The sequence below is a fragment of the Otolemur garnettii genome, unplaced genomic scaffold (genome assembly GCF_000181295.1).
Source record: "Otolemur garnettii isolate 467f Iridium unplaced genomic scaffold, OtoGar3 scaffold00001, whole genome shotgun sequence".
Taxonomy (NCBI): domain Eukaryota; kingdom Metazoa; phylum Chordata; class Mammalia; order Primates; family Galagidae; genus Otolemur; species Otolemur garnettii.
In genome coordinates, this window is record NW_003852396.1 from 60,488,428 (window position 1) to 60,513,020 (window position 24,593).

Consider the following 24,593-nt stretch of genomic DNA (forward strand, 5'->3'; position numbering starts at 1 on the left):
CATTTTTGGAGCCAGCAGGTTATGTAACATTTACAAAATCATGTTTCTTCCACAAGGAATGGTACTTTTTAACTTGCAGACATTTTCCCTTATCTCTTAACTATAAGGTTTACTTTAAATGATAATGCATCCACCCTTGAACACCTGGCCGTCCAGGACAACGTCCTGTGATGCTCTTTCCTCAAATACCCCTGTCTTGCCCTGCCTCTAATTTGGTGACTAGCCTTCATAAAAAGCTCTACACGTGGCCTTGTTTTCAGGACTCTCCAGGAACTTAACCCTCTCCCCACTCGCTTACGAAAGCCTTATTTGTCACTGCTGTCTGTGATTAGACACTTGGGGGTTTCCATCACCATCTTGGAGCTTTTTGGGTCAGCGATAGGGCTGGGGAGGGACTGGAGCCAGGTATCGGGATGACCATTCTACTTTCCCATTAGCCCACGACCACCTTCTGTGCCCCTGGGTAGCCACGACCCACCTGCCCCTTCATTCACAGAAGGGGTGGAGCATGGGGAGCTGAGAGGTGAAGGGAGCTCAGCTCAGCCTTCACTTCCAGGCAGGCATCACGCGCTGTCTTCTGCTTGTTGCTAACAACTAAGACGATTTGGAGCAACTTCCCTTTCTGCGGCTTGTATTATAAAAGCCTGACGTGTTTTCATCTGTTTTCCAACTAAACTTAAATAGATGTTTGCAAGCTGTTCACTTCTCTTTTCCCAGAGCGAGGGTCTCACCTTGATGGGGAATCATTGGCTTATGGTGACTCCTGTGGTCCCTCTTTTCTAGGGGCTACCCTTCTGTCCAGGGACCCTGCAGTCAGGTTTGTATGTATGAGGCAAGATAGAAATGTTCAGACTCAGTATTACTGCCCGAGGGAGGTAAGAGCCCATCTCAGGTTTATTTCACCCAATGGATTTAACCATGGAAGGGTTTCTTCTGGTCTCACCTCTGCTATTTGCTAGGTGTCCTTGAGCAAGCCCTGAGGCCCTCTGCCCTTCACACTCTCACCTTTAGGATGAGGGAGAGGGGTTAGCTGACCATTAAGACTCAGTGCTGGATGTATAAGATTTGGCCACAAATAAAACCATCTTGAGTATAGAACGCAGAGCCAGGCCTGATGGTTGGAATTGTAGAGCCCAGGGTGATTGTAAATCAAGAAGGAATAAGAGCAGTGATGTAAAATCACCTCCTTTGAACACCATTGGGGACTTGCCCACTTCTTCTAAGCTGAATTAGTGGAGACTGAAGGCTGGGTGGTCAGAGAGAGCCCTGGCTGATATGCTAAAAGGGTCACCTGCTTCCCGGATGCCTGCACCAGGCTTGATCTTTTATGGCTCTGCAGCTTCTGTGTCACTGTGAGAGACAGGGGTGCACACCCCTTCCTGCTGCCTTCCAGGGGGCCTGCCATGCTTCTCAGGGCAAGGGAGAGGAGTTACATCCTGGGACACATTTCCATGCTGTCCGTGTCATTTTCTTCCTCTCTTAAGGATGTGTCTAGTGAAGAAGGGGGCACATGATGACAACAGCAGCTCCCATTTACTAAGCGCCACGGAGCACTATGCTAAAGCATTTTTATCAGATCATCTGTGCTCCACAATGCCAAAATCAGGAGTAGATGGGATCCCCGTGTTCCTGGATGAGAAACTGAGGTTCAGAGAAACTCAGAGACTTACCCCAGAGTGCTCAGTAAGTGGGTGGCAGGATTCAAACTGCCTTCCACCCCAGCTCTCCCGGCTACCCCCAGGGAAGGACTCATCCTCTTTGCCAACAGCAGGGATGAAACACTGGGATTGCCTGGTTGTTGATTCCCTGTAACTCTGTGGGGATGCCCCATGGCCTCCTGCACTTCCTTGGACCATTTCTTTTTCCAAAAAAAGTTTTATGATAAAATACACCTAACATAAAATTTTAACCATTTTTAAGTGTATAGTTCAGTGGCAATAGGTACATCTATGGTGTACCTTTGCAGAATTTGTCACCTGGAGGCTCTTGACTGTTCCCTATATTTGATGTCTGCCTTTGGATCATCACTGAGATACCTGCAAAATAATCTACGATGATGCCCTGCAACTCTCCCACATCCCCTCTCTCAGGCTGGTCCGGGGCCAGGAGAAGCCTGTTTGGAAGCAATCTGTCAGCAGGTCGAGCTGTAATTTTGCTAGAGGAGGCATCTTTGAACCAGTGAGTGCAGGGATTTTTCTATCTGGGCCAGCAGGTAGGCCAGCCCTTCCTCAGCCTGCTGGCTATGTCGGGAGGGGTCCTCTCAGGGACCCGAGGCATTGGGAACAGCGCAGGCCTTGTTTCATCTTTGTGTGCAGGAATCCTGCTGATGAATGAGCTGGGAGCCCCTCCTGAGGGCCCTAGAAAGAGAGTTGCTTTAAACCCTCCAGGGGGATTATTTGGCATTTATGGCTTCAAAGAAGTAATTTCTGAGACCCAGCTGTGGGTTTTATTTCTCTCTTGATCCGTTTAAACATCATTCTCTGTATCTCATTGTTGCCAGCTGCTTGCTCTGGCCTCATACAGAATGTGGTTGTTTGGAATTTGCTGCTGGCAGCGCCCTGTTGTACTGGACACTATAATGACCACACGTTCTTTATGTCCAAACCATTTCCCAATCCTAGTAGATGGGTGGTGTTGATGATCCTTGGCTGGACTGTGGTAGAACAAACTCTATTAAGTGAAAAGTCTTATATTACATTCCCAGCCCTTATAAATTTTGGTTTCTTTAAGAGGATGAGATTTGTTTTTAGCATTTTTAAAATTTTGACATGACTGTGATTGTAGGCAATGTTTGTGTGTTTGGGGTGAAATGTGCTTCCCAAGGGACGTGGAGCAAGGACTGGACTTGGGGGTAGGCAGAGAAAGGCAGTTGTCCTTGTAGTAAGTGAATATAGCAGTCTAAGGATGGCCCTGGTGTGCACTAACACCCTCCTACATGGACTAGCTACCTGTTGATAACAGGAGCCCTGGGTGTACACGAAGCCTCACAGTGGAGGAGGGTTTGGAAAGAAAGGAGTTTCCCATACCTGCTCTAGGTGCTATGCTAAGCTGTTTTATCCATCCCATCCCATCTCATTTAAACCTTAAAGCTCATTAGGAGCTTTGCTAATTAGGAGTATTTGCTATGACGTATTTGCTGTGATGTGCATTGTTTTATTCCCATTTTATAGAGAAGGATGTGGATTTAGGGAGGGCCAGAGTTTCCCTATGGTCTATTGGCTGGCAAGTGCCAGAACCAAGAGAGAACCCACTTTGCATTAATCTGAACTGTGTTTGAATGGGAGAGGACCTGAGGGGCCCTGGGCAGCTTTAGGGTGGGCACCAAAAGGACTGCACACAAGAGGGAGAGATGAAGATGCTGAACAAGGCAGTTTGCCCAGATGTAAGGGGTTGAATTACAGAGTGAAGCCCAGGTTCTTCAGCAAAGCTATTGAGAAGGAAAAATAAAATAGGGGTAGTCCTGAGCTGGGACTTCTGAGTGAAAACTAGCAAAAACCTCTGCCTTCTGCGTCCACAGTGCTGCAGGGTGTGGACAATTCACTGGTGGGCCTGCACAACCAGAGCTTCGCCCGGGTCATGGAGCAGCGCCTGGCCCAGCTGTTCATGATGTCCCAGCAACAAGGCCGGCGGTTTAAACGAGCCACCACCCTGGGAAGCTACACCGTGCAGGTGGGTGTGTGCAAAGCCACTGGGGTTTTCTAATAGCTGTGTGTAAAGGTGTACAGTGGCCCATCCATGCTGCAAACTTTAAAAAGCCGTTTAGTCAACACTATTTTCAGGTTTTGGTATTGAGAGCTCCTTCTCCTACCTTATCTCTAACTAGATTATAAAGAAAGGAAGTCTCAGAACAAAATCTGCACACATGCAGGTACTGATGAAACAAAGTTCTTCGTAAGCAAGTACAAACTCCATCATCAGCCTGTTCTGTAAGTTCAGTGAAGTCCAGCTCTCTGTCCATTTAGGCCATCTCACTGCCACTACTATGAATGGCAGGGTTCTGTTATCTGTATTTAGTCATTTTCAACGAAAAGAACCCTCCAGGCATATAGTGAACACCTGACCACATAGAGATTTAGGCCAGGGAGAGGTAGCAGGCACTAGAGGGGCCCTGCCTGTATCTCTTTACCATTGCTGCACACGCTGATTGGAATTCTAATAGCTGCCCCTGGATCTTTGTTGGGGATCTCTTGAGATCCTGAATTCCACTTTGCACATTCCATATTGGCCAGAATTGCCTGGGATAGACTGATGAAGGTGTAAATATCCCAGCTCTTTCACCTCTTTGGTAGGAGGATTCTGAAATGTATGTTTCAGATCATTTCTAGAGCTTTCCTACAGAATCAAGCTTTAACCACCCTCTTTGGGGAGCTGGCTCAATAACACACCACTGGTAGACTCCATTCCCATCCTTGTGTCGCTTGCTCACCCTCCTGTCAGTTCCTATATCTCTCAGATCAATACCAGCACTCAGCTCTTCTCAGGGTTTGCTCCTGAGTGAACCTGATCAAGGCAGGGGTAAAGGTTCTCAGCCTTTCTGGTTGCCTTATCTAGTTCCTGCAGATGTAGGGGCATCTGTAGCATGTTCTAGCCAATCCACGTATTTTTTGAGTACCCGTAATTTCACCAAGGAAAACCCATCTCTAACATGGTAATGCTAATCAGCAAAGCTCTGTTGACCATGATCAAATTAACAGAAGTATTCCTGGCAGCTGCCTCTGGAGTGGGTATTTCCTCATTGGAATCTAGACGACTACTCCTGGCGTGTGAACCCCTGATTGGTCATTGACCACATCTAGAGTGTAACTGAACACTACGAGGAAGCATTTTAAGGGAAATTGCAGCTGTTGGCACAGTCTGTCTGCAGATCATGTCCCCAGGCAATCTTGTGAGTACGAATAAGCCGTCCTCTAGAACACATCTCCCTGTATGAGTCAGCATCATGCCCCTGATGGAGACTCCCAGTCTTTCCATTCACAGTTGGTGAATTTGACCCTTTGTTGCATTGGTTCTAAAATCTTTGTGGTCTGTGACAGCCTCATCGTGAGGTAAGGTGATGGTGGATTTTGTGTAGGTTCCATGTGAGCTCAGTAATTTACACTTTGCCAAATGACAAAAAAGAAGTCACTGGTGCTCTGACAGCTGTGAAATGGGATTTGCATCAGCCAAAGGGGGAGAAAGGACCACACTACAATCCTGGTGTTATTTGTAAACCTAAGAAGCCTAACACATTCCGCATACCTCAAAGGGCCCAGAGACATGTTCTTTCTCTCTTTCCTTCTATGGGCTTAGTGTATGTGGCCCCTTTAGCTACCTGGAAAGTGTCAGGGAAGTAAGTGGGGGTTTATTTCTGCAAATCTCTAATTGACAGGGGCTGTAGATCACCTTCTAACTTCACCCTTAAAGAAATGTTGGTAAGAAGAATTTGCTATTAAATCAAAATCTAGTGAAGTTATTAGATATTTGAATGGTTGTTCGCCTTCCTCCTTGTTATATTAACACTCTCCCCACCTTTTTCCCAATAGGGAAAAGAAGAAAATGCCCAAGTTTCCCCGCTAAAAATTCACTCTACGCAGCTTGTATCCTTCTTCCACCCAGAGGCCTTTCTTCTGGGCTCAGGTCATTTTAAAAGATGAGCTTCCTTCATGAATATGGAGATTTACATGTCTAAAATTTAAAGATATTTCTCTAGCTCACATATTACAAAAATTGAATCCTAAGAAGAAATACATATGACTAGTAATTTTTTGAATGTTTGTCATCATTTGTAGTCAAAGTAATATGAATAAGATGCCATTTTCACTACCAAAGACTAGCAAAATAGTTTTACCTAATAATGATGAGGATAAGGTGAAATAAGCTTTTTTTTTTTTTTTTTTAGACAGAGTCTTATTATGTCACCCTTGGTAAAGTGCTATGGCATCACAGCTCACAGCAACCTTCAACTTTTGGGCTTAAGCGATTCTCTTGCCTTAGCCTCCCGAGTAGCTGGGACTATAGACACCTGTCACAATGCCCAGCTATTTTTTGTTGTGGTTGTCATTGTTGTTTTTTAGCTGGCCCAGGCCGTATTTGAACCTGCTACCCTCGGTGCATGTAGCTGGCACTGTAACCACTGCACTACAAGCGCCAAGCCAGAAGTGAGCTTTTTTAAACAGAGTAAATGAGTATGACCTTTCTGGATGGCAAGTGAGTAATTTAGAAAAGAACCTTTTAGATGTTCACAAACTAACTCCTAGAAATTCATCTTAAGGAGCTGGAGGAGAAAGCAAAGACAAAGAGCAAGGACATTGTTTCCAGAGAGTGTCCAGAAAAATAATCCCATCAGGTGCCTTGAGGCAAAGGTGCTGTCTGTGGTTGGGGCAAGTCAGTATCCCATAGCCCCTTCTTAAAGATTCTCAAAGCATATTTTCATACCCAGACTCTAGGAAGACCTGAAGTAAAAAAAAATCTCCTTAATTTTGTTCGACATACTTGTTTCCAAATTCACATGTCAACAAGACCCCGTTTTTAGTAATGTCTACATTTCCCCAACATTTTATTATGGACATTTTCTTTTTTTTTTTTTTTTTGGCTGGGGCTGGGTGTGAACCTGCCACCTCTGGCATATGGGGCCAGCACCCTACCCTTTTGAGGCACAGGAGCTGCCCCTATGAACATTTTCAGATTCACAGAAAAGTTGAAAATATTATGCAGTGAACACCCATATGCTCACTATCTAGGTTCTGGAGTTAATATTATATTACTATTTTGTATTTGAAAACATATATCATTTTTCATACACTTTCCATAACACACATTTCCCTACACTTCCAAACTGCAGATCAAAGTTCTAGAACTTCATACAAATGGATTCCTATAGCACATACTCTTTTGGGTAAAGCTTTTTGATCCAGCACAGTGTTTTGGTGATTCATCCATGTTATTTTATTTTATTTTTTACTGGGTCATGTTCTCTTGTGTGAATATACTACAGTATGTTTATCCATTCTTCTGGTTCCAGTTTGCAGCTCTTTAGCAAGGCTGCTATGAACATTCTTCTGCAAGTCTTTGTGTGGCCAGTGCTTTCATTTTTCTTGGAAATAGGTGTGGAATTACCGGTTCATCGGGTTGGTATATGTTAACTCTTTAAGAAATGGCTTGACCTTTCACCAAAGTGGTTGTACCATTTATACTCCCATGAACCAGATTTGGAATTCCAATTGTTTCACATCGTCACCAACACTTGGTGTTGTCAGTCTTTCTTAGACATTCTGATGAATCCATAGTGGTATCTTGTGGTTTCAATTTGAAGCCCCCCACTGAGCGTTGTGTATGTGCTTAGGCTATTCCAATATCTTCCTTTATGACATGTCTGTCAGATAGTTTGCCCATTTTTTACTGGGTTGTAGTAATATCTTTTTTTTATTTTTTATTTATTTATTTTTTTAGACAGAGCCTCAAGCTGTCGCCCTGGGTAGAGTGCTGTGACGTCACAGCTCACAGCAACCTTGAACTCCTGGGGTTAAGTGATTCTCTTGCCTCAGCCTCCCAAGTAGCTGGGACTACAAGCACCAGCCACAATACCCACCTATTTTTTGGTTATAGTTATCATTGTTGTTTGGCAGGCCCGGGCTAGATTCAAACCCCCCAGCTTCAGTGTATATGGCTGGCGCCTTAGCCGCTTGAGCTACAGGCTCCGAGCCAATATCTATTTATTAATTGTTATATATAGTGTGCATACGAAAGAGTATAAGAAATATGCAGAATTCAGAGAACACTAATAGAAAGAACCCACAGCCCAAAGGGTAAGAAGATTACGCTTAACTTACCCCAGAAACTTCTCTGATTATACTCACTTCCCTCCCTTCAGACTTGAGCATTATTCTAACTTTCGTATTAAATCATGTCTGTATTTTTCATATAGATTTTACTATCCACGTGTGTATCCCTAAATAGTACATCGTGTTGTTTTGCCTTTTTTTGAATTGTATAGCCCAACATCAGGCTTTTGTATTCATCCGTGTTGATACAAACAGCCATAGTTCACTCATCTTCACTATTGCGTGTTATTTCCTTGTGGGACTAGACCTTAATTCATTCATTCAGCCTGTTATTAATGACTTTAGAACTTTCAAGATTTTCATTATTATGAAAAAAGGTGCTATAGACCTTTTGGTAATATCTTTTATTATTCTATGAAACGCTCCGTAACATACACTTTGGGAAATATACATTTATCAATTGTTAATTTTAACAGCAAAAAGTTGATAACATAAATGTTCAATAATAAAGGGTTAGTTAAATGTACCAGGCGTGCATATAATAGAATGGTATGTAGGTTTTAAAATTTATGCTTTACTATTTATGATTATCAATTTTTAATTGCAATAGTAAAAAATTAGTAACAATCTGAAGATTTTAGTCAAATAAATTTATGAGGTATGCATTAGAATACCATGTAAAATAAACCCTACACTTTTGTTATATTTGAGGCCATAAAAAGATACAAGTAAAAATAGCAAGATACGTTATATAGAGTGTGATAGATAATAAAGGTTTGGTGGGAAAAAACAAAAACGGAAACAAACGCTTCACAATGATAATAATGAGCTTGTGGTCGAGAGAGTATAGAATGTTTTTATTTTATTTCATTTCTTGATGTTTTTCCATATTTTAAAACTTCCCTATAGTTTTATATATAACTTTTACAGTGGAAAAAAAAAAAAGGTAGCAATATTGTTTTAGAAAAAGAACTTAGAGTTTCGAAATCCTGCTTATATCAGAGATCATTGGAGCTGCAAGCATAAAAGTTTTTTCTTTCCTTTCTGGCAATTGTAGATACTTGAAATTAAAAGTCTCATTGGAGAATAACCTAACATGCCCTGAATTAAATGTGAAGGCCTATTTTCGAATGAGGCCAGAGTTCTGTGGAGGCTGGGTAACATCACTATCCCATGTTTTCTTCTCCAACCTCAAACTGCTCTTTTTAGATGTTCACATCTTTCACGGCTGTTTTCTCCTCCCAGTCTCCTGCTCTGGTGCAAGTAGGCTTCCTGAAATGTTGGCTATAGGGAGAGATGCAAAGGTTGGTGTCTAACATGTCCTTTGTGGGTCCACTTAGCCACAGAAGTCGGGAGGAGAGAGCCTGCTGATTGCCTGAATGATCACGGGGTCAGTGCAAGATGCCCTGTAAACACACAGCCTCTCTTTTTCCGAAAGATGGTAAAGATGCAGCGTGTGCCAGGCCCGAAGGACCCAGCGGAGCTGACCTACTACACCTTGTACAACGGAAAGCCTTTGCTGGGGACTGCAGCTGCCAAGATCCTGAGCACCATTGACTCCCAAAGGATGGCCTTGACCCTGCATCACGTCGTCCTTCTGCAGGCTGACCGTAAGGGGATAGTCTTTCCATTTCATATTTCTCATGCCGTTTAAGTATTCCTTGCAAATCAAAGTGATTCTCCAACTCATGTTCATAGTCTCAGAGCTAACCCTATTTCCATGTTGGAAAGTTCTTACTTAAGTCAACCAGCTATGTTTTCTGTGTTGTTTGACGGAATAGGCTTTGGGTAAGGGATACATTTTGGATATTGGAATGATGGTAATGATAGCACTTTGCCCCCAAGTCCTACTTAGTTTTCTTCTTCAGCATAATCTCAGTGAACAGCTATGAAAAAAATTACTATAGCTGAGATTATATTTGTGTGCTGGGGAAATTAAAACTAATTTGATTCAACAAGCATTTATGGAGTCCTGCTTGAACCGTGCTTAGTCCTAGAGGATGTGCAGAAGTGGGAGCCCTGGTTTCTGCTTTTTATGGAGCAAGAGGAGTTAACGAAGTCGCAGTGGAATCAAATGCAGGAAGGTAACGTGACACAGGGCCCAGGAGAGGGAGGGCTTGCTTTGCAGGGGCATCTGGAAAGAACAAACAGAGGAAGGATATGAAAAATAATAGCTGCCTCTTTGAATAGCCTCTCCTGTGGCAGCCGCTGTACCCGTTGCTTTACCTGGATGTTCTCACTTTCCACTCTCACTGGGGCAATGTTTACTCAGATTCAAACTGTAGGAGAGGAAACTGAGGCTCCTAAAAGTTAAAATACCTGCTCAGCATCACAGAAAAAAAGTACTTAGGTAGGTGAGATATGAATCTAGATCTGTTAGACTTGGAACCTATATTTTTAACTGGGTTACACCCACAGGCTTCATCATACGGGAAGGGGGGATTCCTGAGAGAGGGGCAGGAAGAGCAAAAGAAAGGAGGTGAAAAGTACCTGGTGTGCTGGAAAACCAAGAGTTCTAATTGCCTGCAGGAGTTGATGGGATCACAAGGGTGTACTGAATGGGAGAGTCAGGCCTTCCATGGCAAGGGAAGGAGAACGGCCAGGGGGTGCTGTGCAAGATTTCTGAGCAGTGGAGTCACATAATTGAAACTGTGCATTCTTCAGAGGTCAGTCTATGTCCAGGATAGGAGGAGACAGGAGGTGACAGGACAAGTGAGGCTCTACAGCAGTGTTTCTCAACCTTTTTTATCTCATGGCACACTGGAACCTATAGTTAAACTTCCATGGCACACTTACGTTATGTTGATCAAAAAAGAAAGATTTAAAAAAGAGTATACTAACTGTGCTTTGAATGTCTTTTGAAAATAATGTAATTAATGATCTTTAAAAATTTGGGGTGCTGGGCATGGTCACTCTGGGAGGCCAAGACAGGTGGATTACTTGAGCTCAGGAATCCGAGACCAGCCTGAGCAAGAGTGAGACCCCGTCTCTAAAAATAGCTGGGTGTTGTTGTGGGTGCCTGTAGTCCCAGCTACTTGGGAGGCTGAGACAAGAGGATCACTTGAGCCCAGGAGTTTGAGGTTGCTGTGAGCTATGATGCCACAGCACTCTACCAAGGGCAAAAAAGTGAGACTCTGTCTCAAAAAAATAAAAAAAAATTCTTTTCCACAGCACACTGGTTGGAAATCACTGTTCTATGGTGGCCCAGGCATTGAGGACTCAAACAAGGGCTATAAAGGAAATGCAGGAAATTGAAGGTGAAAGATCATACGTTAAGATGTTAGTATTTGAGCAGGGAAGGGCATGGAAGGTCATCTCTCCTGGGTTTTCTAGTTGGTGTCCACACTCGTTGAGAACCTGTCAACTATTTGCCTCAGCTGTATTGCTGCGTGCTCTTTATGTGGGCTCCCCAGACTGCTGGTCTCATCCCTTTCTCCCATACATCATAGAAAATATGAGTGAAGACCCTTGCAGGTACCAGATGAGAGGTGAAAGTGCTAGAGGTGGACACTCAGAGAAGGGGGTGAATTGGGGTATCTACAGGGACAGAGTCCACTGAATAAGACAATGGATTCTGTGTGTGGCAGGAGAAGGAGGTGGTGTGGGAGAAATGAAGGCTGACTCCTAGGAGTTGGGTTGAGCACTAGGTGTAGTGTCATTTATTGAGATGCAAAAGGTATAGGACCAAGAGGTTGATTATTGGGGCTGGCAGATGGAATTGAGAGTTTGGATTTAGATATGTTAGGTGTGGGGTGTTGACTGCAGACATCCACGTGGTGCTCAGGAGACATGAACTTAGGAGTTATCAACATAGAAACAACATTTACAGCTAAGGGAGTAGGTGATAATCACCAGGAGATGAGAGCCCTGGGGAATCCATGTTGGAAAGCAGAGGACACCAGTCAGGAGCCCCGGGGGTGGGGGTGGTGGGAGGAAGCCCAGGAGAGTGGGGATGATCCAGAAAACATGCAGAGAAAGTGAATTGCAGAGGACTGAGCTACTGTGCCAGTGTTCTTTCTTGAGAGGCAGAGTAACATAAGGATGGTGATTAATGGGCTTTGGTAAGGTGGCTGTTGTGACCTGGGTGGGAGTGGTCAGGACCAGAGGGCTAAGGAGAGAAACTGGGTGGGAAAGTAGTAATGGCGAATAGGAGAATTCTGATGACTGGGGCACTTGCCAGAGAGAGGCACATGGCAGATAGTGGCGTGGGCCTGAATGCCAATGGGGATGCCATAATAAAGAGAGAGGTGGGACTTGTAGGAGCAAAATCTTTGAGTGGCTGAGGGGCCGGAACCTGATGCACAGTGGAGGGGGCCACAGGGTCCGGGGGAATCAGAGTACAGGGTCTATCTGGTGATGGTTTCCTGGAGATGCTATCTCTGCTCCCTTGGGCATAATGAAATGAAGCTGGCGGTCAAGGCCAAGTTTATGGTGGAATTTGAGCTGGGATGCAATATTGCACCCCAAGAATGAGTGCCTCCAATCTTCTTGGTCCTCACTGCTATGTGTGGCCATTTCTTCCCCTCTTTCACCATCCCAGATCCTTTAGAGACACCCCAACCCAGGCCCCTGTCACTCTAGTGGGGCCTTTCACTCCTGGCACTTTGTCCTGTCCTCTCCATCACGTCTGTCCTAGAACAGCTGCTACTTTGACCTGTCAGTTCTATGACCTCTAAATTTTCCGCCCCAAGCTTATGGTGCTTGGGTCCAAGGTGGAAGCAAGAGTGCATGGAGTGTCAAGAGAAAAGCTTGAGGCTAAGTGGCAGTTGGTGGGGAACAGTGGATTGGGTCCAGAGCCTGTGCAGAGGAGACAGAGCCCATCAGGTGAGATCTGGAAGTGAGGATCTGGGTGGCGTGGGAGGGCCGGGCTCAGCTGCTGCTTGGAGATCCAGGAGTTGAGCCATGCTCTGCCTGTCTGCAAAGCTGCCACCTGGTAACCCTTTCAACTGTCCTCTTTCATCTCCTCACATCTGCTTAGTCTGCTTGGCTCCCTTCTCCACTCACTTACAGATCCTTTCCCCCATTCCATCATTCTCTCCCCCTTGGACTGTGGCAGGAGCTGCCCAAAGGACTCACCCTCACTCACTCTACATAGATGTGCCTCCCACTCGTAATTGGAATCATTGTCATACATGGATTCTGACCTGATGTGGCCTACACTTTAAAAAAAATTGGTGGCTCTCTGTCACAGAATAAAATCCAAACTCCTTAAAATGTGTCTTCACAGCAGGCACTCACCAGGTGTTCACGATGTCGTTCTCAGGCTTTTTTCCCCTCCTGCTTTTCTCTCCTTCATATCCAATGCTCCCACCACATGGGAGCGTCCATCCTGTATGCTCCCTCTTTCTCAAAGCCTCTCCTGGCCTCTGAGGCATAGCACTCAGCTCCCTTAGTTCCAGGGGCTTCCGTTGCCCTGATTGCATCAAGCAATGGTGAGTTGTTTTCTGTCTTTTTCCTTCGTGAGCTCTTTACCAGCAGGCACCACGTCCCCTTCATCTTGGAACATCCAGCCCAGTTCCTGCGTGACTCTGTTCTTGGAAAGGCAAAGGATCCACCCTTCCAGATGGGGCTGCCAGGTGTTAAGAGAGGCCCATGGTGAGGGGACACTGTAGCAGCAGAGAGGGGAGCCTCGGAGTTAAGGCAGTCTGGGCCCTGCTGGGCCCTGCTCTTCTACTTTCCAGTAGTGGAGATTGGAGTCAAATGAATTAGCCTGTCTGATCTTCATTTTCCCACCTGTAAAATGGTAATATAATGTAATATATTATACACACATATGTAATAGAGCTACTCAGAAAGTTGGAAGGGGTAATCATTGCCTGTAAAGGGTTTGGTAGTGTCCTGAGGCACCTGTTAGAATATAGTAAGTGGCAGCAGCATGTCTTCTTTATCGGTGATGTAGGAGGACTGAAGGAGAGAGGGGTTGAAGAAGAAGGAGACTTGGAGGTTGAGAACCCAGGTAGTACAGAGAACAGGGGCTAATAAGGAAGCTGGAGAGAAGGGGGTTTGATAAAAGAAGATCATTTATTGTTTGGGCCCTGTTGAGTCTAAGGTGATGACAATGTATCAAAGGTGCTGGTGGGATACTGCAGAGGTCTTGCTGGGATGTGGAGGAGGTGCTGATAGGATATCTGGTCAGGGTTAGGAACTATGTTTGGAATTTAAGGGAGAGATTCAATTTAATACTATAAACTTCGAGAATTTTGTAGATGTAGGTTAGAGTTAAAATCTCAGAAAAATGTGAGTTTCTGGGAAGGAAATAAAGCCAGTGGAAGGAAGAAGAAAGCAAGAGGACAGATTTGGAGAACGATCTTCATCCCCAGGAGCAAATGAGGAAAAGATAAGGCCAATGAGGAGGAGGAGGGCAGAGATTTTTAAAGTCCTGTTTTCTCCCAGTAGTTTTAAAATCAGCCTGCAATGTTAACCTGAGGTGAGGACTTTGAATAAAGAGTCATAGGGTTGGACACTTTGTCCCCCTGAAGAGAGACAATTAGTGCTCTGTGTGTTCTAATGAAAATCTCCAGTTCTGGGGCCAAGGCTGGAGTGTGCAATGCCTGCTCAACCCCCACCACCTCTGGTAGCATTTCACTCCTAAGGAAGCAGCTGTGTATCTGATGGAGGTTTGCATTTGCAGGGTCTGGAGTGAGGGGCTCTGCAGAGCGGTTCTCCAGTTGATGGAGGCCACAGGTGCCCCACCTATGTGGGAGATTGAATATATTATTTGTTTCAACCCATTCAGGAATGTAAGCTCCAAAGAGGGTAGGGAGTTTTGTCCATTTCCTACACTCTCCCATGTCTAGAGCAGTGCCTGGCACATAGTAGGTGTCCAATAAATGTTTGTTGAATGAATAAATGAGCATGAGTCCTCTTCCCCAAAGCATCAGCCTATTTCTTGTTTTAGGTGGCATTTTTTTATTTGAGATAAATGTCTGATGGCCACATAAGGCACAACACTTCCTGCTTTAGTCTGCTTCTCCTTGGGGAGACTGATACAAAACAAATCCTTTCAATAAAGAGATTTGTTTTATGAAGTTTGGATTCAGTCAAGAGGCTGCACTCAAGGATTCAGTGGCCACATGTGGCCTCAAGGCTGCAGGTTTCCTACCCTTGCCGGATGCCAAGAAGATAATGGTTGCAATTTAAAAGTGTTGGGACATCCAGAAGAGGATCACTGAAGAAGTAACCCTTGAGTAACCCAGTAACTGTCTGAAGGAGCAGAGGGCAGGAACAGTTCCTTAGGATATCTGGGGACCAGATTCTAGACAGAGGGCAGAGGCCTGGAGGGGACAGAGTAGTAGTCATGAGGACTGAGGTGCAGGCCAGGGACCACGATCACAAGGGCCTCTTGGGCTGGGTGCCAGCAGGATGAGGAGCCATTGGGGGTGGGAGGGTTGGCAGAAGAGTGGCCTGGACTGTGTGCTCACCAGCCTCCTGGCCCTGAGCAGACTCTTCCCTGCATCCACTCACACCAGCTGTGAACTCTAATGTTAGAGACACAGGTGACAGCTGCAAAAATGAGCTGGAAACATTTTTGATGGATTCCTTCTCCTTCCAACATTTGTTCCATGTGAAAAGAACTTATTTTGTGTTTAGATTATTTGAACCCTTGACCATTCCTTCTGACAAATACTTGTGCATTTGTATACTTCCACTCATGTGTGCTAACTCAAAACTTAACTGCGACTACTAAAGAGAATTGACTTTTCATAAAAATATCTGACCTCCATGGGGCTCAGTTTCCTCATCTGCAGTTTGGGGATGAGAATAGCAGGCAGGCAGAGGTCCTATCACAGCGTCTAACCCACCAACTGTGCTCAGAACATGTCTTTTTTTCCCTATATCCCCTCCACTGAAATTCTTGCAATTTCAATAACCATTCTATTCCTTTTCACCTTCAGATATGACTTTGTACTTTTAGATCCTTATGCCAATGAACGTATTGGGTTTGGATGACTTCAGGTGACCTCATTTTACTCTTATTTTGACAGTTAAAGGAATTTATTAATGTGCACAAGGTAAATCTATTCTCTGCTCATTTAAATATACATGAAGGAATTTTACATATTGCACCAAGAAGAAACACATCCATTAAAACCATGAAACTGAGTAAAATCGGAGTGCATAAATATTTCATTCTTGCTAATGAAAAAATATATATTTGTTTAAGTTGTACATACACTGGATACATTATCCATTTTTCTCCATCAGGATAAAATAGCCTAGTCAAAAGTGGCATATTGATTTTTTTCAAAGAACCTCTAAGCTTTAAAAAATGTTAATGACATAAAACTCACATATAAATACTGAATTACTAAAAGCAGAAGCAATTAAGTGTTTAATGTCAACAGAACCACATTATCTAATGAGCTGTTTTCTGAAGTCAATAATGTGATTAATCACTGATTAAAAACGGTGGAAAAGAAGTTCTTTTGTGCAAATAGTATTTAATTTTTTAAGACAAGGTCTTGCTCAGTTGCCTGGGCTAGAGTGCAGTGGCGGCGTCATTGCTCACTGTGGCTTCCAGCTCCTGGTCCCTAGTGATCCTCCTACCTTGGCCTCCCAAAGTGCTAGGATGACAGGTGTGAGCCATTGCACCCAGCCCCGTTTCTACTAATAGTATTCTGATCCTAAGGACAGCCAGATGAAAGGTCAGTCTTGGCTAATGAGGGACCAGTTGAAGTCAGAGAGGAAGTCTGGCTGGCTTCTTAGTCAGGTCCTCACCATGTGGCACATACTAGGGTCTTTATATGCCAGGTCTGGTCCTCGGCATTGTCTAGTAGCCCTCAGAGTTCAGCAGTAGCAGTAAGACCAACTCATTCTAACCAGCCCTATACAAGATTGATATATAAACCAGATCGCCAGTACACTAATTTAAAATACAGACTAGAACTATCATAGAGATGGGACTTCTTCTAACTTGTTGATACTCTTGCCTGTAAGAAAACCTGTGTGGGGAGCCAAATTGCAATAGGGATAATGATATTCTGCATACATAGTCTGTCAACTTTTAATTGAGCACCTACTGTATGCAAAGCCCCGTCATAGGCCCTGAGGATGCAGCAGTGAACAAGAGACAGCTTGCTGCCCTCTTGCAGTGTACTCTGTAATGGAGGGGCGGGGTGACAGGACGAGCAGAGACAGGTGCACCATGTCTGATAGTGATACTAGTGTTGGAGCCTTGCTACTCCAAGTGTGGTGGAAGGAGGGGCTTCAATGTGGGCATCACCTGAAAGCTTGTTATAAAGGTAGACCCTCAGACCCACAGAACCAAAATCCACATTTGAACTAGATCCCCAGGTGATTGGTGTGTAAAAAAGCACTGCTTTGGAGAAAAATAAGGTAGGATGATGGGGATGGGGAGTGCCTGGGGCAAGGATTATTATTTTATAACAAAGCACAAGGAAGTCCCCACAGAGATAATGGCCCCTGTGGGAAGCCCTGAAGGAAGTGGGGGGTGGGAGGGAGAAGCCAGGTAGGTATCTAGGGGAAGAGCTTTCTGGGTGGAGGGATCAGCCAGTGCAAAGGCCCAAGGCAGGAGCATGTCTGCAGGTTTGAGGACTGGTGGCAGCTGGCAGGACAGGAGCAGAGTGAGTGAAAAGAACAGTGATAGGGTTTAAGGCCAGGGGAGAAAAAGAGGCGAGGCTGGGGATGAGGGCAGATCACTCTGACTCTGAATGGGGTAAGGGCCCCTGCCGGGTTTTGAGCAGAGGAGTGTTGTGATCTGAGTTTTGAAGGACCACTAAGGCTGCTGTGTTCTGAATAGACAAGGGCAAGGGAGAAGGGCCACTGCAGTGTCTCGGGTGAGAGTGTTGGTAACATGGACCACCGTTGGAGCCGGTGATAGAACTGAAGAAATCCTGGATCTGTTTTGAATGTGGAGGTGACAGGTTTGTTGGTGAGTAGGGGTTGGAGTGAGTGAAAGAGAAGGGTCAGTGTCAATGGCAGGGTTATGAGCTTGGGAGTTAGATGAAGGAGTTTCCATTTACTGGAGTGGAGAATATCTCAGGCACAGGTTTAGAGGGAAGTTGAAGGCTGGGCTCTGGACATGCTACATTTGGTTGAGTCTGCTGAGTGTCCAGCTGGAGATTTGGGTTGGCAGTTGGATGGAAGGGTCTAGAGTTCAGGGTAGAAGTCCTGGGTGGAAATGTGGAGCTATGTACATGAGCAACCTCAGAACACAGATTGCATTTGAGCCATGAGTTATGAAGCCATCTAGGGAGTGAGAGAGAAGTTAGGGTATTAGCAGTGGTATCACCAAGCTTAGCCCGTCTCTTCCTCCAGGATAGACCTGTGTCGGGCTAGTGTGCCCACATCTGCAGTTGTGGCACATCCTCCTGGCATTGGAAAGCCCTTTCCTGCCCATGAGTTCTGTTTCTGTAGACTCCTACAGACACCAGTCCCTTCCAGTAATTCTATCTCCCTGCAGACACTCTTTGCTACTGTTTTCTTTACTCCGGTTCTAAGAATCTATTGGGACTTTTGATTGGACTGAAGTATTTTCCAAGCATTTCCCCCAGTGGTCCTGGAGGAAACTTATTCATCTCATGTCAAAGATTTTTTCTAACCCAACTTAACCAAAAAATTGAAAGACTTAACACAGTGAACGCCTATGTTCCCACCCCCTGGAGCCCACACATCACGTTTTTAGCACATATGTTTATATGCCTGTTTGTTCATCTATTCCTCCATTCCTCCATCAATCCACTTTATTTTTTGATGCATTCCAAAGTGAGTTACAATCTGGATAGACTTCAGCCTTAAACTCTTGAGCTTACATATTGATTAGAGTTGAATATTTGTCATGTTTTAGGTAAAATTTGCTTACAGTGAAACAGACAGATCTTACATATATTATGTGATGAGCTCTGGCAATGTGTACACCTGTGTAAGCCAAGTCTCTGTCATGACACAGCGCATGACTGCCACTGTGCTGGATTAATTCGTCCAGCCCTACCCGCTGGAGGCACCCACTGTTCTAACAGCACATTCTTCCAACCAACAAGTGCTTTGGTTACTCTTCTTTGCTCTGGTTCTGAGAACAGCCTGATTCTTTTGATTAGACGGAGGCATTTCCAAGCTTCCAGCCAGCTATTCTGGGGGAGACCCATCTGCTCACTTTAACGTTTTATTCATTGCTCCCTCACAGGGTGACTTCACAACAATATTTAGAAGTCATTTCTCGGTGGCTCTTGCCTCCTGACTCCAGCACACATTTCTAATCCTCAGACCTCTTCTCTCCTCTTCTCTTGACTCTTGGGCATTGCCAGTGGGGGAAATTGATACTGGTACGTCTTCTTCCTCCTCCTCTTAATAACAGCGGAGGCTGCACTGTGGAGCACCTGCTGAGGGGACCACAGCTGAGCAGAGTGACAGCCCCATTTGAAAGATGAAGAAACTGAGCCTCAGATGGCTTGAGTGACTTGCCCAAGGTCACACAGCAGCAGAGGCTGCTGAACCTGAACCCTCTTAACCTCCACATGGGGGTGGGCATGTTGAGGGGTATTTTTGGGTTGCGTTCCTCCTCCTCGTGCTCCTTGTCACATGCTCCCTGCTGGCTCTTTCCCACAGCCGTGGTGAAGAACCCACCCAACAACCTGTGGATCATCGCTGCAGTGCTGGCGCCCATCGCCGTGGTCACAGTCATCATCATCATCATCACTGCTGTACTCTGCAGGAAGAACAAGAACGACTTCAAGCCAGACACCATGATAAACCTGCCTCAGAGGGCAAAGGTATGCAGGGGCGGGGGCAGGGGCAGGGTCCAGGTCCAAGCCTGCAGGCTGCCTTCTCTTTCTTGGCTTTTGGGGCCGTGGTAATGGCCTTCAGAGGCATTGTTACAGGTTGTCATTTTGAAGGAGACTCTTTTAGAGTCAGGACCTGATCGTTTGAGCTTACCTGATGCTTGCTCTGCCATGTTTCCAAAAGCTCTTTGTGCAGCCGCTCTCTCAGCCCCTCTTTGAGGAAGGACCGTTGTTTTGCAGATGAGGAAACAGAGGCACAGAAAACTAGGAGCTAGAGAGACCTGAAAGGGCCCTTAGAGCTAATTCAGTTGGACTCCCTCCTTTTATATAGAGGGTGCAATTCTGTGAAGGTCACATGGCTCGTAGGTAGCAAAACTGATAGTAGAAACAGGTCTGCAGGCTCATGTCCCCCAAATTCATTTCCTGAAGTCCTGACCCCCAAATGTGACAATATTTGGTGAGGGACCTTCAGGAGGTGACTAGGTTCTGAGGGTGGAGCCCCAGGAATGGGATTAGTGCCCTTGTAAAAGAGGCCTTGGAGAGCTCCCTAGCCTCTCTCACCCTGTGAGGATATAGAAAGTAGGCAGCCTGCAGGCCAGAAGAGGGCTCTCAGCAGAACCCACCCATACCAGCACCTTGATCTTGGACTTCCCAGAACTGTGAGATAGAAATTTCTATTGTTTACATGCCATCTAGTTTAAGGTATTTTGTTAGAGCAGCCTGACCTCACTAAAACAAGTCTCTTGGGGACACATTAGACCCTCAGACCATTTCTTGTTCCGGGGACTGGAGTGATCTTCAGAGTTATCTTCAGAGGCTACCGTGGCAGGCAAGCTACAGACCACAGCCAGCACCCTCTAGTTCAGTGGCTCCACCAAAACCTGCCTGGAGACCACAACTCTGCACCACCTGCCTCTGGAGACTGAGAGGAAAGTGGCCCAGGCAATTCTGAAGCCTCTTTTCCCAGACACGTAGCTCCCTTCATGATATTCCCTGAGGGAAATGTACTAACTGTGATACCCAATTTTTAAATGTCTTATAATTTGCTAGGCTCACTAGGCCTGTCACCTCATTTGTTCATCACAGCAGCCCTGTGAGGTAGGTCATAGTCAGGGAAGGTTTAATTATCCTCATTTTACTGCCAAGAAACCTAAAAGAGAGACTTCAGCACTTATCTAAGACCACACAGCTAGCAGCAAACTGAGGCCCACGTCTGAGTCTTTGAGCTCTGCCTTCATGATACGCCTACCTGAACCCCGAGATTTGGCAGGTGGAATCCTCTTCCAGCTCTGAATTTCCAAGCCCTGTCTACTTATGTGAGAATGCAACAGTGAATTACCCATCACACTTCCTAGCCATTAGAATGCATGTCAGCTTTGGAGATTGTCCTTGTAGGGTCACACATGCCTTAGTTCTTTCTGGATGATCATAGCTCACTTCAGCAAAAAAAAAAAAAAAAAAAAGGAGAAAGAGAGAAGAAAAAAAATCAAAGGATTCTTATTGTTTGTTAAATCAACATACCTGTTGTGAAGCTGCAGCTTGATTAGACGCTATCTACTGAAGAGCCAAACCCCAAAGAATGTTGTTCTGTTCCTGTTGATATGAAGGCACCTGCTTCCCAGACACAGGATGTTAGTAAGAAGCGTACAGGGGGAATTTCCCAAGCAGTGGTACAAGAAACTGTTCCAAGAAAAGGTATTTCATTCCCATCTTAGCTTAGTTACAACGTAAGCCTTTTAGACATAACAGTAATGACCAGCATCTAATTGCACCGGAGTCCAGGAATGTGACACGTGCTGTACTAAGGTTGTAAATGGCACTATAGATTCAACTAAAATGTTATTAACCTGCCAAGATGAGCTGGGCAGCTCATGATCTCAGCATACCTTCTGGCTTAAAAGCTGTTTGAAACGAAAATAAATTAACATTTGTGGTTTTCCGTGGCTGCTTTTGTGTTCCTACCTAGTGCCTTGTGCTTTGTGAGATACCTGGCTGATGTTGAAAATCAAGTAAATTTATATTTCACAAGATGACCGAGTTTTCTGTGTGTGGTGGCGCTGGTTGTTTTCCCACTGTGAGGCTGGTTACATGCTTTGATTTCGCTGGGAGCCAGCAGGGTGGAACTGCCTCTTGCTTGCTACAGTTCTTATGCTGAGCAAGCCAGGGGTACTGCAGTGTAGGAGAGAGGAGAGACCCCCCGCATCCCTTCTCACAACCTCGTGTTGTGTGAGCAGAATTCAGTTAATGCTGAGAAACAAGGCAGAAAGAAAAGGTTAGCCTTCACTGCCAGTCCGTACACCAGGAGGCAGCCTGCCGCCATAGGCAACAGTGCTGGAGGACAGTCCTTCCTGAGACACAATAGCAAAGCTAACAGGCTAAGCAGAGGAGGTGAGGGCAGCTTTCCTTGGAGCGTGGACATGCCACCCTTCTCCAGGGACAAGGTATCATAGACATACCCTATTACATGGTCATCAGCAGGGCTTCTGCAGGGAGAATGTTGAGAAAATGATAAAAGCAAGAGGACCATGTGTCACGGCTCCAGTTACCTTTCTTCCAGTTCACTTTTCTTTACTCTTTGTCATTGGACTTATAACCTTTTTTTTTCTAGTTTTCCCCTTCATGTTACAAATGAAGAGAACATGGGTCCCTGGAACAGACAGTCTTAGGGGAAAGTTGTTAGAGCCATATCCAGACACAGGAGGACTCTTGGAGGGCCTGTAATGGTTGGCATGAACATTTGCTTGGAACAGGTTATTCATCTGCTAAGAACAGCCAACTGTTTTTTCTCTGTCACTTACTATCTATATGACTTCAGGAAAGTTACTTAACCTCTTCGTGCCTCAATTGTCCCATCTGTAAAGTGGGAATGATTACAATGTTGAAAGCAATTTCAATTATATATGAAAGCAATCTGCATATATATTAACCTCACTAAGGTTGTGAGGATTAGTGAGTTAATATATATGCAGATTGCTTTGCACTGTGCCTGGTTTGTAATAAATGTCACATGCATGTTGTCTTTCATTGTCACATATACTTTTTTCCTTAAAAGGTCTTGGCAATGTATCTACCTCTGAAATTATTGAAGATCATTTTGATTTGATAATTTAAAAAAACTCATTAAAGTTATTATAGATACTTCATGATGTTGTATTACTGCAGTTGAGAGTCACTAGTGTGTTCAGTGGGCAATTAATTAATCTCCGGAAATTTTTAAGTTGAAGGGTGAAAGATTACTACCCTGGGAATCAGAAGAGTAAAGGGCCAACTAGTCTTGAGTCATTCACCACTTAGCTGTGTGATCTTGGGCAAGTCACCAAGATTGTTTTCTTGTCTATAAAATGAAGACTTTGATGTTTGCCCTACTTCCCTCATGGCTTTGTCGTGAGGATGGAATGAGGTGTGAGTATTCTGCTGCCACAAATGTTGAACATCCAGGGAATTTTGTGGTTAATAACACAGGTGTAATTAACCTAACGGCATTGGCCACCTTTTAAACCTATCATTCCTTAATGTCTCTCTTTCTGGACACTCATGTCACCTGAAGTATCCACGAGATAACTTCAACTCAGTGTGAAGGGCAAGGTAAAGTCGAGAGAGAGTGGGAAGGGAGGGGGAGATAGGCCCAGAACCAGCTGTCCTCATCACTAGGTTCTCGGGAAGTCTTAGCTGCTATTGGAGACACACAGTTTCTCACATACAGACCAGGAATCTCAGCACAGAGCTGGATCAAGTGTGGTAGGAAATACCCAACTATGATGGCAGGCTATAGCAGGAAAGGAGGCACCGTGATCCACTGTTCTGGCTCTGGATCACTTAGTACTGGGCTCAAATGCTGGCTCCGTCACAGGCCAGCTGTGTGGGCCTGGGTATGTTTACTTCTCTAAACCTCAGTTTCTTCATCTGTAAAATGGGAACCCATGATGCCTATGTCCTTGAACTATAGTGAGGATGCCATGAGATAATTTATGTAATGTACTCAGTGCTGTACCAGTAGTACCAAAGGTGGCTAAAATATTGAGCTCCTTGAGGGTGGGGAACCAGGTGTTATTCCTCATGTGTCTTCAGCACCCAGCATGGCTCCTGTTGTTAGAACAAAATTAAATGAAATAATAGGGGAGATGGATGGGGGTGTAACAGGAATTGGATCAACAATGATAAGGCTGGGCAGATGGATTTGGCTGGAACATGAAGGGCCTTTAATGCCTTGCCAAAGAATTTGGGTGTCTGAAATGTTTTGAATGAGGAGTGTGGTTTTAAGGAAGATTACTTTGGAGGCTCTTCAAGGGTATGCCGGGAAAGGAGCTGAATGGAAGCCACAGACTGAGGTGGGAGAGAGAGAGACAGTGGGCCTGGGGAGGAAGAGACAGCTTCCAGAAACATTTCAGAAGCTGAATCCAACTGGTGACCTATTGATTGTGGAAGGAGCAGGCAATTCAGTACTCTGGGGACGTCATGTCATGTAAAGGCTCTGATCTGTTTCATATGGCACCAAGGAAGGGGAGGGGGAAGAACAGACACAGTCTTCCCATAGCAAACACTAGTTCAGAAACTTAATCCTAGTTCCTGGCGTCAGAATGTCACTGGTCACCATATGGGTCAGACTCTGTGTTTCAGAGTAGTGATGGTGACCACACTTCCCAGGGTGAGTTGTTGTATTTAGCAGGAAATCCATCCTACTCTGAGACACAGTTCTAGATGTGGGTTGTTGAATCTAGTTGGAGCCTTCCTGATGCTTTTCTTCTCTAACTGAGCTGCTAAAAGGAGAACTGCCAATCCTATCAAGTTCTGATGGACTCTGAATAGGATAGGTTGAGTTTTAGCCCCAGATATGCTTGAAGAAAATTACTCATGTCCGCTTCACCTGGACGATGGCTTTGTAAAAAAGCAAACCGTGTGGCTCGGGGCCTGTGGCTCAAGTGGCTAAGGCACCAGCCACATAAACCTAAGGTGGTGGGTTTGAATCCAACCCGGGCCCGCCAAAACAACAATGGCTGCAACCAAAAAAAATAGCCGGGCGTTGTAGCGGGCACCTGTGGTCCCAGCTACTTGGGAGGCTGAGGCAGGAGACTTGTTTGAGCCCAGGAGTTGGAGG

The 24,593-nt window shown here is 45.1% G+C and overlaps 1 protein-coding gene across 1 annotated transcript in view; it reads left to right on the forward strand.

Moving 5' to 3' along the window:
- KIAA1549L (KIAA1549 like) overlaps positions 1–24,593 on the forward strand; it is a 280,933-nt gene that overhangs the window by 187,920 nt on the left and 68,420 nt on the right. The window contains exons 9-11 of the mRNA XM_023510070.1: positions 3,518–3,669; positions 9,199–9,370; positions 19,326–19,489. Of these exons, the coding sequence (XP_023365838.1) occupies positions 3,518–3,669; positions 9,199–9,370; positions 19,326–19,489 (488 nt within the window). The remainder of the gene's footprint in view (positions 1–3,517; positions 3,670–9,198; positions 9,371–19,325; positions 19,490–24,593) is intronic.